The sequence below is a fragment of the Triticum aestivum genome, chromosome 2B (assembly GCF_018294505.1).
Source record: "Triticum aestivum cultivar Chinese Spring chromosome 2B, IWGSC CS RefSeq v2.1, whole genome shotgun sequence".
In the NCBI taxonomy this organism is placed as follows: domain Eukaryota; kingdom Viridiplantae; phylum Streptophyta; class Magnoliopsida; order Poales; family Poaceae; genus Triticum; species Triticum aestivum.
Genome location: NC_057798.1, coordinates 52303868 through 52317937, shown reverse-complemented (window position 1 = coordinate 52317937; position 14070 = coordinate 52303868). Strand labels below are relative to the sequence as shown.

Here is a 14070-nt window from a genome sequence, read left to right as displayed (position 1 = left end):
TGTGCTCAACTTTTCTGGCAGGTACTTTGAGGCTACCTCTCTCTACGACTCGTCTGTCCAAGATTCACCTGCAGCCGTATGTGGATCGTGGTATCGGACATCTGCCGACGTGGAAAGCCTCGATGCTCTGATGTGTTGGAAGGTTGGTACTAATTAACTCGACTCACATTGCTACGGTGATCTTCCGTATGCCCGTTCTCGATCTTTCTGTTGTGGTTTCCCTCTTGCATCGACAAGACCAGTTCGGATTTTTTCTAGTGTGGACATGTTGAAGCAAAGGGGAGAAGCTGTCTGGTCAATTGGAAGCTGGTTTGCACGTTGATGAAGTTCGGTGGGTTAGGGTCAAGAACCTGCATCTTATGAAAAGGCATGAGTGGACAAACCTCGGGGAGGCCTGCTGATTGATATTCCTCAGGAGGCATGTGATATGTTCGATGTTGCGGTGGAATGTTCGCTAGGGCACGGATCGAATATCAAGTATTGGTAGGACTGGTGGTTCGATGGCACGAGTGTGGGACGACACATATGTGAGGCTAGCGGAGTGACGTCAGCTAGTTGTTGAGGTTTTGCCAGAGGCCAAGTGGTTGCAAGCTATCAGGGAGCTTCCATCTGTCTCGGCAATCACTGAATTATTAAACCAATGGACCATGATGTAGAATGTCGAGTTGGCTCCACACCTTCACACCTTCAATTGGCGTCTGACTGCGGACGGATAACTTCGTTCTCTATGTATTTCGCTTCCACTCACAATTCATGGATCAATGGTTACATCCACACAGGGAACACATATGTGACCTTTTTCATGCTTTTATTTTGCTTCTCACTAGTTACAAGTTCACTGTGTTTGTTTGAGAAGATGAAAACTCAAAAACGGTAGAGTCTGAGATCTAACTTCACTATTTAAATAAAGAGGTAAGAGCACTAGAGACCCAGAAACTTGCGTCGGATGTGATGATTTAGTTCAGAAACTTGTAATAGGTGATCAACTAGTCCATAAACTTGCAAATCATGGGATGGTTTTAGTTCACAGCCAATCAGAGGCGGACAATTGGCGCCCAGCTGGCTGCTTCGTGTCACACCTGGTCGGACCAACATTTTTGTGGAAAACCCCTCAACGTTTCAGGAAATCATGCCTGCAGTCCCTGTTTCCCTTGTCTTCTTTCCCTGTCCAAATCCCTAGCTCTCTCCCATTTCCCACTTTCCCTGTCCCCGTCGGTGAGAGAATGAGGGGATCAGAGGCTGATGGGCCAGATAAAGTCGCAGAACCGGTGACACTGGAGCCCCTTCAGCAACCTAAGGACCCGGTTCAGGAGCAACCAGCACACCTCCAAGAGCTCGGACGCCCCGCCACTTCCCGGCAAGGACGCGCGGGGTTTGGAAGGAAACTATCGATGATGTGCTTGGGAATCAAGGGCAAATAAGATGCTAAGACGTTGTAGGTTTATATGGACTAACAGTCGACCAGCCAGTCACTATTGATCTCTTGCTAAGAAAAGAAATGTCGGCCTAATCCAGTGGTGGATGATTTTGTAGCGTTAACCAGGAAAGCATCTGGTTGATTTGATAAGCAGTAATAGACGGGGCTGATGTATCATTTCACTTGTCCCTGCGATATTTGTCTAGCTTGGATGCGGTTGCCTGCAGGTTGAGTCGTGCTTGATGGTGCCATCCATTCCCTGCCAGTGATAGACGCGACCTATTCACAACTTTATTGTAACCTTACAGATGTTCGAGTTGCAGCAAAGTTGGTATTCGTAGCGTGCTCCGCCTTTGGTTCAGCACCGGGGACACGGACAGCACGGCACTGGCGATCAACCATCGAGGGAGTGCCACAGTCAGTCAGTCGGCACAACCCATGTGCACCCGGTCGCGGTCACGCTAGCCTCGCTTCGCCTCCTCCGTCCGCCCGGCTGACACCTGCCGCCGCGCGCCGTCGTTTTCGCGGCCGTCGCGCTCCCGCCTCCCCCCGACGACAAAACAACCCACACACAGCGCGCCCACGCGAATATACCCACCACCACTTCCTGGGATCTGTGACTTTATCTGGTGTCGGCGCCTACTCCATGGGATCGGAAGCCACTGCCATCCCTGCTCTTCTTCTCGCCGCCGCCGCCATCGAACGCTCTCATTCTCTCACCGCCGGGGACAGGGGAAAGTGGGAAATGGGAGAGAGCTAGGGATTTGAACAGGGAAAGAAGACAAGGGAAACAGGGACTGCGGGCATGATTTCCTGAAGCACCGAGGGATTTTCTGCAAAAATGTCAGTCCGACCAGGTGTGCCACTGAGCAGCCAGCTGGGCGCCAATTGTCCGCCTCTGATTGGCTGTGGACTAAATCATCACATAGTTTGCAAGTTTATGGACTAGTTGATCACCTTTTACAAGTTTCTGGACTAAACCATCACATTCAACGCAAGTTTCTGGGTCTCTAGGGCTCTTGCCTCTTAAATAAACAAGGAGAGGAACAAAAGGGTCGGGTGTTGTTTTGCATAAAGCATGTAAACCATTTGTCAATACATATGTGATCATCTTTTAGATCTCACAAATTCTCACTAGCCAACGTAATGAAATAAAATTTCTTTTAAATAGCATATATAATTCTCGTTGCATACAAACCAAAACTAAATATTGGGACTGGAATGACAGCTTATACCACTCTTTCCACTTTTTATAAAACATGACATGAGGGCTTATCATATCACTCCCTCATTCAACTCTTATCATTTTCACATACCATCAAACGTGATGTGAGAGCCTATCATACCGCCTCGTGGGATGTCTTTGGTTATGTGGTTTGCATGTGTAACGCGGTTCACAATGAAATCTGGTATGATAAACGACTACTTGGACCTGACCTGGCCGATGCAAATTTAGCACATGTTCGGCCAAACACTACTCGTTCCTTTGAAGTTTTCCCGAAACAAATGGTGCAACACTTGTGGGAAGATTTTTAGGACATAGCTTATCCCACGACATGTGAAACATATGGTTAATAAAGTGTAACAAGCTACAATTATAAAACTACAACAATTGAATAAACATGTGTTTACAAAACATTGTGATGAACATATTTCAAGAAATCAAACATCCAGATCCATCCACCTACGTGAAGAAAATGAGGCTACCGATTAATAGACTTTCACACCCGATGCCAAAATCCGAAGTGACCATGGCATGGACCCACCATCGCCTCACCCATCTCCACCTATTTCTACTGCTCCCAGTTCCTCATTTGTCCGTCACACCCGGAGAGGGAAATATCCCACTTATATAGCAGGTGAGTTATTTCTCTCTAAAAACTACAATGAGCCATCTCTTTAGTCAAGGTCATGCCACCATGGAGCTCGCACCAGCTTGAAAGCATCGGCTTTCCATGGAACTTAACCTGGCCGTCTTGGAGCTTGCTTCACTTTGTCTGGGTGTTTGATATGGCCACAATGGAGATTGTCGGGGCGCTCAATCTGGCCACGATGGAGACTGTTCAAATCACCGGGGGCTCAATTCAGTCGTCGTGGAGCCCGCTCCAGTCGATGGGGCACTCAATCTATCGCGGAGCACATTCAGGCCATTTGGGGATCGATCCAGACGTGGTGGAACTCACTCTACCGCTGGGGTGCTCAATCTAGCCGTGGTGGAGCTCCCTCCGACCGCTAGGGCGCTTGATCTGGCCGAGATCCAGTGCATGGGGCTCTCGATCTGGCTGAGATCCACCACAAGGGGCACTCAATCTAGTCGTGCTCCATCCAATTACCAGGGAGCGATAGGCTGCCTAGTCCAACCAACTGGCACAACAGTAAATCTTACCACAAATTTCTTGCCTCCTTTTCCTCTCCCTTTTTCTCCCACCTTTTATTGTTTCTTGCTTTCCCTAATGGACCTCCACGTCACATAACGAGACCACGGTCCGGGCCCCATGCTGCCAGGGGCAAGGGCTATGGTGGCACCACCCATCCACATAGATAGAATAAAACGAGGCGATAGGTTCTACTCTACCCCCCCCCCCCCCCCCCCCACACAAGCCGAGACTACAACCTCACAAGGGCCATACTCCCCTCCCTCTCCAAAGTACAATATTCCAAATCCATCTTCCTCGTACGCATCTTCTTTCCCAAACCCCCTTCCATATCCATCTCTATGTACGATCCCAGTCGCCACTAACAGTGCTTTCTGGCACAAAAATTCCGAGATCTATCGCCTCTGCCTCATGTTTTTTCTACCTGTTCCCAGATCTGGATCCATTCATGCGCTCTCTTCCTGGGTGCGCTTCCAGGATGTGCAATGGCTGGTACAAGATGTCACTCCTTTGTTTATGTCGGCATCCAACTGTGTGATGGTGTGCATGGGCACGATCTCAACCAAAAAAGTCGGCACAGATCCGGGACGACCGTGTTCCTCCTAGATCCAACACCGCCATGCCGTTTTCTACCGGATCTTGTGTTCAACCAGATCAAGGCCATTGCCAAATGGACGAGCTAAAGGCTATGTGGTCGACGAACTCAAGGTATTGCAGGCATCGACCATGGCGTGCGCACTTGCGCTACCTCCGTACCATACTACATCTTTCCTTTTTCGCCTTGTGTTTTCTTACCTTTTCCCCTTTTATTACCTAACCGCCACCAACTTTGCTTTTTGGCATGAAAATTGTCGGATCCAGCGCCTTTTCCACATGTTTTTTCTACCTGTTCCCAGATCTGGATCCATTCCTGTTCTCTCTTCTTGGGCGCGCTTCAAGGATGTGCGATGGTTGGTACAAGTTGACACTCCTTCGTTTCTGTCAGCATCCAACTGCGTGATGGTGCGCGTGGGCACGATCTCAACCGAAAAAAGTCGGCGAAGATCGGGGGACGACCGTGTTCCTCCTAGATCCAGCACCGACGCACTGTTTTTTTGCTGGATCTCGCGTTCAGCCAGATCAAGGTCATTGCTAGATGGACGAGCTAAAGGCTATGCGGTCGACAAACTCGAGGTATTGCAGGCACTGACCATGGCGTGCGCACTTGCGCTACATCCGGACCACACTATATCTTTCCTTTTCCACCTTGTGTTTCCTTGCTTTTTTTTCTTTTTATTACCTAACCACCACCAACTATGCTGTTTGGCACAATAAATTCCCAGATCCGTCGCCTTTGCCTCATGTTTTTCTACCTGTTCCCAGATTTGGATCCGTTCTTCCGCTTTCTTCTTGGGTGCGCTTCAAGGATGTGTGTTGGCTGGTACAAGATGTCCCTCCTTCGTTTCTGTCGACATCCAACTATGTGATGGTGCGCCTGGGCATGATCTTGACCGAACAAAGTTAGCGTAGATCGGGGACGACCGTGTTCCTCCCAGATCCAGCACTGCCCCGCTGTTTCTACCGGATCTCATGTTCAACCAGATCAAGGCCATTGTTAGATGGACGAGCTAAAGGCTATGTGGCTTCCAAACTCAAGGTATTGCAGGAACCGACCATGGCGCGCGCACTCGCGCTACGTCTGAACCACACTATATCATTCCTTTTCCGCCTTGTGTTTCCTTGCTTTTTTCCTTCTATTACCTAACCACCACCAACTATGCTCTTTGGCATGAAAAATTTCGAGATCCATCGCCTCTGCCTCATGTTTTTTTTCTATCGGTGGCCAGATCTGGATCCATTCTTGCGCTCTCTTCCTGGGTGCGCTTCAGGGATGTGCGATGGCTGGTACAAGCTGTCACTCCTTCGTTTCTGTCGACATCCAACTGCATGATGGTTCGCCTGTGCACAATCTCGACCGAAAAAGTCAGCGCAGATCGGGATGACCGTGTTCCTCCCAGTTCCAGCACCGCCGCGCCGTTTTTTGCCGGATATCGCGTTCAACCAGATCAAGGCCATTGCCAGATGGACGAGCTAAAGGCTATGTGGCTGACGAACTCAAGGTATTACAGGCACCGACCATGGCGTGCGCACTTGCGCTACGTCTGGACCACACTATATCTTTCCTTTTTCGCTTTGTGTTTCCTTGCTTTTTTCCCTTATGTTACCTAACCACCACCAACCGTGCTCTGGCACAAAAAATTCCCGGATCCATCGCCTCTCCCTCATGTTTTCTGTCGGTGGCCAGATTTGGATATATTCCTCGTGCCCTCTTCCTAGGCGAGCTGTAGGGATGTGCGATGGCTAGTACAAGTCATACACTCCATTCTTGCTGGAACCCATATGTGTGATCATCCACCTGGGCACGATCTCAACCGAGCAAGGCCGGTGCAGATCGGTGACGACCGCGTCCCTCCCAGATCCAACACTATTGCGCCGATTTTCTGCCGAAATCCGGTCGTGGCAAGTCTGGCCTTGAACTAGATCGAGCCCATGGCCAGATGGACGAGCTTAAGGATGTGCGGTCGGCGAACTTAAATGTATTGTGTGTGTGTGTGTGTGCGCGCGCGTGCGCAGATCATTGTGTGCGCACTTGGCCCGGACCACAATCTCTCTCTCCTTTCCCCCATCTATACCCTTGCTTTTTGTTACAACGTCCAAGCTCTTCAAATGGCATTTGGGCATATTTGGATTTATGTTTATGTGTGTGGTTGGGGGTGCCAGGGCGGCGGCGACGGGGGAGGGGGGGGGGCAGCGGTATTGGGCCATACCATGAAAACTGCCCTCGTTCGAACGAAACACAGTCACACTAGCACACATGCGCTAAGTCCAGACCACTCTCTCTTTCCTTTTCCTCCCTATCTCCCTAGCTTTTCACTGCAGCAGCCAACAATTCACATTGGCATCCGAGCTAGTTGGCTCCAGTGGGAAGGCAACGGTGTGGGCCATATCATACTTGACATTGCCCTCATTCAAGTCACCTACACATTCACCCCCCTCTCCCCCTCGTCCAGCACACAAGGTCTACCAGCAACCAGATCAGAATTACAGAGTTTCAAGATTAACAAAGTCACCACAGACATCTCGTCCCGGCCTCCCTTGGCCCACGGAGCAGGTCGGGGCGACCCATTGGCCAATTTTGTCTGGCCGAGTGATAAAAAAGTAAAAAAATGAAAACCGGCATTGGGCGGCGCCGCATCTGAAAATCGCGAAAAAGAGCCGCGGAAACGGGCCTGCAGCCCGCGCAGCGCTAGGGCACTCCCGCACCCATTTCCCGCCGCTCTCCTCATCCTGCCGTCAGCCCCCCCTCCCCTCCCCACAATCCTTTTTCTCCCCCCCGTCGCCGCCCCCATCCCCTCCTCCTCCCCCGTCCCTCGGCCCCCAGCCCTCGCCGGTGGCCCAGATCCGGACGCCCGCCCCCGTCCCGCGGCGCGCCCCGCCCCGCCGATCGCCGAGGTACCGCTCCCCTCCCCCCTCTCCTCCTCACCGCCCCGTACTCGCCCTCCACGCGCCCTCCACCCCGCGGTTGCCCGCCCTCGCCGCCCGCCGCCGCCGCCTCTCCCGCCCCGTAACCACGCCCGCGTTCCTCGCTTTGGCCGGATCTGACGCGCTACGGTGAAATTTCCGCGGTTCGGTTGTGGGGAATTCGAGCTAGGGTTTGCGCGTACCGTCGCCCGCGTCGTCGCGGCGTAACCCTAGAACCTCGAGGAAACTGGCCCGTGTTGGTACGATCAGATTCGCGTATCTGGTCACATGTTTTGCTCTTTGATTTTCGCAGTAGTTTCGCTCGTATAATCGTTTATCTGGTCTTACAACTTTTTGGAGGACTAAATTCGACCGAGTTCTTCTCGAAAAGTACTAAATTAGACAGATTAATTTTTTTTTAATTTTTTTATTGGAGCTAGCACTGTTGCCTTGCACTATATGAGCGCTCTGGATCTTTAGTGCTCGCAGTGATGGTAGTATGGAATCATTACTCATGTGCAGATGTGCAGATACTGAAATCATGGACGGTTATCTTTACCTCTGTTTGGAAATAGGAAAATATTTCATCGTGTTCATTTCACAGATTAGATGACTGTTATTTATCCTGAATTCTTGTTTGCAGATCAGATTTCTTGTTTTCACAGTATTAATTCAGAATAATTGAATCAGTTTGCACACTATGTTTTCAGGGTCAAAAGACTGATAAGCAATTGAGCATTGATGTTCTGGACTATCACTCCTCTTCTTCTGTGAGGTATTTGTCTTGGACTTGAAGTATTTTCTGCACATCCATTGCCCTTGATACTGTAAAGTGGTATTTAGACAGGCCAATGCCAATAATCTTCATTTGTTTGAACTAGTTTATTTCCCTGAAGTGTGGCATCATTACTCATGTGTGGATACTTAATATCATGGACAGTTATCTTTGACCTCTGTTTGGAAATAGGCAAAAGGTTTCATCATGTTCATATTAAACAGATAAGATGACTATTTTTTTCCCTGGCTTCATAAACCATGTAGCGCTTTATGCTGTTTTAATGATGAGATTTCAATTCATTCTCGATAACCTAAATCTGCATTACCAATCTGTTTAACGTTGCAAGAAATTATTATGGAGATACATGTATTGTTTCGTCTCAAAACATATGGTGCTTCGATGCTAACCAGTGTGGCAGTGTTTGGAGTGATACAAGACTGGGTTTCTTGTTTTTGCAGTATTAATTCAGAACAATTGACTCAGTTTGCATGCTTTGTTCCCAGGATAAACGGTTGTGATAAGCAATTAATCCTTGGTGTCCTGGATTGTCACTCCTCTTTTTCTGTGAGGTATGTATCTGGGACTTGAAATATTTTCTGAACATCCATTGCCTTTGATAGTGTAAACTGGTATTTGTCGATGATTGCACTAGCTAATTATCATCAATTTTACTGCAGTTTGGCTTGGTTAATGTGTGCTTCGTGGTAAAGATGGCAGAAAATGGTAAAGCAAAGTCAGGCTCAGGAGGAGCCTATACAATCAATCTAGAGATCTTCAGTAAGCGGCTTAAGGTGTTTTATGACCATTGGAACGGAAACAAGTCTGATCTTTGGGCTTCTTCTGATGCCATTGCAATTGCTACTCCACCTCCTTCTGAGGATCTCCGTTATTTGAAATCCACAGCTCTGGATGTTTGGTTACTTGGATATGAATTTCCAGAAACCATAATTGTCTTCATGCAGAAGCAGATACATTTCTTATGCAGCCAGAAGAAGGCAAATCTCATTGGAACCCTCAAGGATGCTGCAAGTGAGGCTGTTGGTTCTGATATTGTCTTGCATGTGAAAAGCAAGAATGGGGATGGCATTGACTTGATGGATGACATCCTGCGTGCTGTTTCTGCCCAGTCGAAGTCTGACACTCCAGTTGTTGGTCACATTGCAAAAGAGGCACCTGAGGGTAAGCTCCTTGAAACATGGGCAGAAAAGTTATCTGGTGGAGCTGTACAACTTGCAGATGTAACACATGGGTTTTCTGAGCTTTTTGCCGTGAAAGACGCCACAGAGATCATATGTGTGAAGAAGGCTGCTTACCTAACTTCGTCTGTGATGAAAAACTTTGTGGTACCGACCATGGAGAAGGTTATTGACGAGGAGAGAAAAGTCTCACACTCCTCATTGATGGATGACACAGAGAAGGTCATTCTTGATCCTCTGAAGGCCAAGGTGAAGTTGAAGCCTGAAAATATTGATATATGCTACCCTCCTGTCTTCCAAAGTGGAGGGAAGTTTGATCTTAGGCCAGGTGCCTCCAGCAATGATGATTATCTCTACTATGATCCTGCAAGTATTATCATCTGTGCAATCGGGTCCAGGTACAGTAACTACTGTTCCAATGTTGCCAGAACATTTCTGATAGATGCTACCCCGGCACAGAGTAAGGCGTACGAGACACTTTTGAAAGCCCAGGAAGCTGCTTTAGCAGCATGTAAACCAGGCAATCAGATGTCTGCAGTTTTTAAGGCTGCAGTTGCCGTGTTTGAGAAGAATGCCCCTGAACTGCTTCCTCATCTAACAAAGTCAGCTGGAACTGGAATTGGCCTTGAGTTCCGAGAATCTGGCTTAAACTTGAACGGCAAGAATGACCGTCTGATAAAAGAGGGCATGATTTTCAATGTCAACCTTGGTTTGAGTAATATGCAGGCAGAAACAAACAATGAGAAGACAAAGCAGTTCTCTTTGTTATTAGCTGATACAGCTTTAGTTAATGACAAGGCTGCAGAGATCTTGACCAATTGCTCCAAGGCTGTCAAAGATGTTGCATATTCATTTAATGAAGATGAGGAGGAAGTTCCGAAGCCCAAGCGGGCTAAGGTTGAGCCAAATGGCGCGGAAGCACTACCATCCAAGGCAACACTTCGGTCAGACAACCAGGAGATGTCCAAGGAAGAGCTCCGTAGACAGCACCAGGCTGAACTTGCTCGTCAAAAGAATGAAGAGACTGCTAGAAGGCTTGCTGGGGGTGGTTCTGGTAATGGCGATGGCCGTGGTCCTTCTAGGAATTCAAATGAGCTTGTTGCGTACAAGAATGTGAATGATGTACCTTACTCGAGGGAGTTGGTGATACAAGTAGATCAGAGGAATGAAGCTGTTCTCTTACCTATATATGGCAGTATGGTCCCTTTCCATGTTTCTACTGTTAAGAGTGTGACCAGCCACCAGGACAACCGCACCTGCACTATCCGCATTTTCTTTAATGTACCTGGCATGCCATTCTCAAATGACAAAGATCTGAAGTCTCAAGGAGCTATCTACTTGAAAGAGATTACATTCCGCTCAAAGGATCCACGGCATAGCAGTGAAGTTGTCCAGCAGATCAAAACATTGAGGAGGCAGGTAGCTTCAAGGGAGTCAGAGAGAGCCGAAAGGGCCACCCTTGTTACCCAGGAGAAGCTCCAGCAGGCAAGCAACAAAACAAAGCAAATGAGGCTTAATGATGTCTGGATAAGGCCTCCATTTGGTGGTCGTGGGAGAAAGCTGACAGGAACTCTTGAGGCCCATGTTAATGGTTTCAGATATTCCACTTCAAGGGCTGATGAGCGTGTGGATATCATGTACGGGAATATAAAACATGCTTTCTTCCAGCCAGCAGAGAAAGAAATGATTACCCTCCTTCATTTCCATCTGCACAATCATATCATGGTTGGAAACAAGAAGACAAAGGATGTCCAGTTTTATGTTGAAGTGATGGATGTTGTTCAAACTGTTGGTGGCAGCAGGAGGTCAGCCCTTGACCCTGATGAGATTGAAGAAGAGCAGCGTGAGAGGGACAGGAAGAACAGAATCAACATGGAGTTCCAGAACTATATCAACAAGGTTAATGACCACTGGTCGCAACCACAGTTCAAGGGGCTTGACCTGGAGTTTGATATCCCTCTTAGAGAGCTTGGATTCCATGGGGTTCCGTATAAAGCTTCAGCTTTCATCATTCCAACTTCAACTTGTTTGGTTGAGCTGATTGAGACTCCCTTCCTGGTGGTGACCCTGGGTGAGATAGAGATTGTTAATCTGGAGAGGGTGGGCTTTGGAACAAAGAACTTTGACATGGCTATCGTGTTCAAGGACTTCAAGAAGGATGTTCTCCGCATCGACTCCATCCCGTCAACCTCACTTGACGCGATAAAGGAGTGGCTTGACACCACTGATCTCAAGTACTATGAGAGCAGGCTGAATCTGAACTGGCGCCCTATCCTGAAGACAATCATTGATGACCCTCAGAAGTTTGTTGACGATGGTGGCTGGGAGTTCCTGAACATGGAGGCAAGTGATTCTGAGGCAGAGGAAACAGAGGAATCAGACCAGGGGTACGAGCCTTCTGATGCTGAGCCCGAGTCTGAATCGGAAGAAGAAGACTCCGACAGCGCGTCCTTGGTGGAATCAGACGAGGATGAGGAAGAGGATTCTGATGAAGACTCTGAGGAAGAGAAGGGCAAGACCTGGGACGAGCTGGAGCGGGAGGCGACCAACGCGGACCGGGATCACGGCGCAGAGTCTGACAGTGAGGAAGAAAGGAGGCGCCGCAAGGTCAAGACCTTCAGCAAGTCCGGCGCACCACCGCAGCGTGGTGGTCCTAGCAGCAGCAAGCATGCTCCGCTGCCGCAGCGTGGTGGCAGCAGCAGCGGCAACAAGTCTCGCCCACCTCCCAGTAGCTCCAAGGGAGGGCCACCCTCGAAGAAGCCAAAGTTCAGGTGATTGGTTCGTCTTGGTCGCGCGCCCTCTGAATCTGCCCTTTCGAGAGGCATGGTATTCGTATGGTTTGGTTGTAGCAGAAGCCGTCTTGTTCGCTCTTTAGACCGTCTGTCGTACTCGTTTCTGCAGTAGCTTTGCTCGTATTATCGTTATATAGTCAGTCGGAACCTTGGTGAATTGTTATGTTGTTATTACCTAGCGTGTGTGACAGAGTCTGAAGACTTGTTTTTTGTCGTTTGGATAAATTTCAAGCTGGTTCATCTGCTGTGTCATGGTTGATGTAATGCTTTATTGTAGATTGTCTGACATCCAGTTTGTATAATTTTTCATTTGACAAGTCTTTCCGCCTGTTTTCCGCGACTGTTCCTCTGCGCGGGAGGGACAAACATTTGGCTCCGTTACTGGTTGCCGAAGGCTTTGTCCCGTGACGAGAATTTCTCGGTGCGGTGCAGAGTAGACACATTTTGGCTGGACTCCATCAATATTCGGTCTCAGCATGTCCACCTGGAGGTCTCCATGCCCACAACTCCATGGTTGTTCGGTGAACTATCTATCTCATCAGGGCGCAGCCGCCCTTCTTTCTTTCTTTCTCGCCCGATTCCTCTCATTCCACCATTCCCACCAAAAATATAGGGTCTGCTCCATTGGCAACGGCCATAGATAGTCGACAGCGGCTACTACAACAGTATCAAATCCCTCAAGCGCCCGGCCTGTCGCACCTTCTCATTTCCTTCCCATGGCCGGCCAGATTTCCTTCACTTCCTCACACCAGACAGACAAAGAGGTGCCCAGCACCCTCCTCCTCATTTCTGCCACAGAAAATACATTTAGTGTCCTCTATTTGCACACCTCTGGTCACAAGATTTGTCCGTGTTGCAACAGAGTTACGTGCCAGTCGCCATGTAAACATCTTAATCTTGTTCTGACACGGCATCTTCCAAGCACGCCTTCACAACTTGTCCTCGCATCCCTACATTCTGTGAGCCAGCATCTCCATTCCTTGCAATTTCCTCTAACTTAACTTGTACTCCCTCTGTAAAGAAATATAAGAGCGCTTTGCCGTCTAGACGCTCTTATATTTCTTAACGGAGGGAGTACTAGCTTATAGGCCTGCTAGACAGAATGCATGCCTTTGTCATCAAAGTGCCAGGCTATGAAATCTTCAACACCTTCTCTCGGCGGGATTCCGAGGACGAGGTTGGCATCTTCCGGGTGAAAGACATCCCTAACAAGCTTTCTTTTTTTTGATGGGGACATCCCTAACAAGCTGCTCATCCCATTTAGCAGTGATCAGATTCATTACCTAGTTCACTTGCTTTATCCAGCAGAAAGAACCCCATTCCTCGGCGTTGTGACACGCCTACACCATGCCTTTGGTTGCCATGGATCGTCCCAGGTGTTCAGACTCTGACCATCGCCGATACGCCAAACATACCCCTGTTTTACTAGCTCAAGCCCATGTAGAAGGCTCCTCCAAGCATACGAAACGCCGTCCTTTGGTGCAGCCGGCCCCAAATATGTTGCCGTCAGGGTAGTATTTGGCCTGCAGTACCTGACCACAAAGGGCTCTCCGGTCGCTCCATATTTACCTCGAAAGCATCGAAACAATGTATATCCCGGAAGCCCAACTGTCTCTACAACCTCTAATCTCAGTGGGTAGCTGTGGCTGCTCCTTTTTGCGTGGTGGCGTACCTGCCGGTAAGCGATAACCCCTCGCCTACACACCTGCTAGAAATTTTGATGCAATAGCTGTATTTGTAAATGTCCAATACAGCGTGCAAGCGTTGCATGCATACAAGGAGAAAGCCAAGCATCAAAGGTATGAAAAAAGGCCGATAAAGTTAAAAAACGGAGTGCCAAGGCGCGCATATGCTTCTAGTATATTGTATTGGTGCATATGATTTACCTTGTGTGCAATGCTTCATTTTTCTATGCATGAATTTGGAAGGTCCGTCAATCCTCAGTGGAGATGCAAATGGAAAATAATTATCTTGGACAATAGGGCCAGTAAGTTCTTTGCATTTCAACCTT

At 48.6% G+C, this 14070-nt stretch overlaps 2 protein-coding genes across 2 annotated transcripts; both read left to right on the top strand.

Annotated features, from left to right (window-relative positions):
• Positions 1 to 4070: 4070 nt before the first annotated feature.
• Positions 4071 to 5422, top strand: LOC123043423 (uncharacterized). The gene is made up of 3 exons (XM_044465877.1): positions 4071 to 4500; positions 4689 to 4965; positions 5155 to 5422. The coding sequence occupies exons 1-3, from the start codon at positions 4412 to 4414 to the stop codon at positions 5299 to 5301; spliced, it is 513 nt and encodes a 170-aa protein (XP_044321812.1). The 5' UTR covers positions 4071 to 4411; the 3' UTR covers positions 5302 to 5422.
• A 1729-nt stretch (positions 5423 to 7151) lies between these two features.
• Positions 7152 to 12376, top strand: LOC123043422 (FACT complex subunit SPT16). Its single transcript, XM_044465875.1, has 4 exons — positions 7152 to 7284; positions 8004 to 8068; positions 8575 to 8640; positions 8749 to 12376. Exon 4 carries the CDS (start codon positions 8782 to 8784, stop codon positions 12040 to 12042), a length of 3261 nt encoding a protein of 1086 aa, XP_044321810.1. The 5' UTR covers positions 7152 to 7284; positions 8004 to 8068; positions 8575 to 8640; positions 8749 to 8781; the 3' UTR covers positions 12043 to 12376.
• Positions 12377 to 14070: the final 1694 nt, after the last annotated feature.

Bases quoted from the DNA above. Each gene is read 5' to 3' on its own strand.
- LOC123043423 (XM_044465877.1), top strand. From the start codon at position 4,412: ATGCCGTTTTCTACCGGATCTTGTGTTCAACCAGATCAAGGCCATTGC. The intron at 4,501-4,688 runs GTATTGCAGGCA...ACCTGTTCCCAG, and splicing joins ATGTGGTCGACGAACTCAAG to ATCTGGATCCATTCCTGTTC. The intron at 4,966-5,154 runs GTATTGCAGGCA...ACCTGTTCCCAG, and splicing joins ATGCGGTCGACAAACTCGAG to ATTTGGATCCGTTCTTCCGC.
- LOC123043422 (XM_044465875.1), top strand. From the start codon at position 8,782: ATGGCAGAAAATGGTAAAGCAAAGTCAGGCTCAGGAGGAGCCTATACA.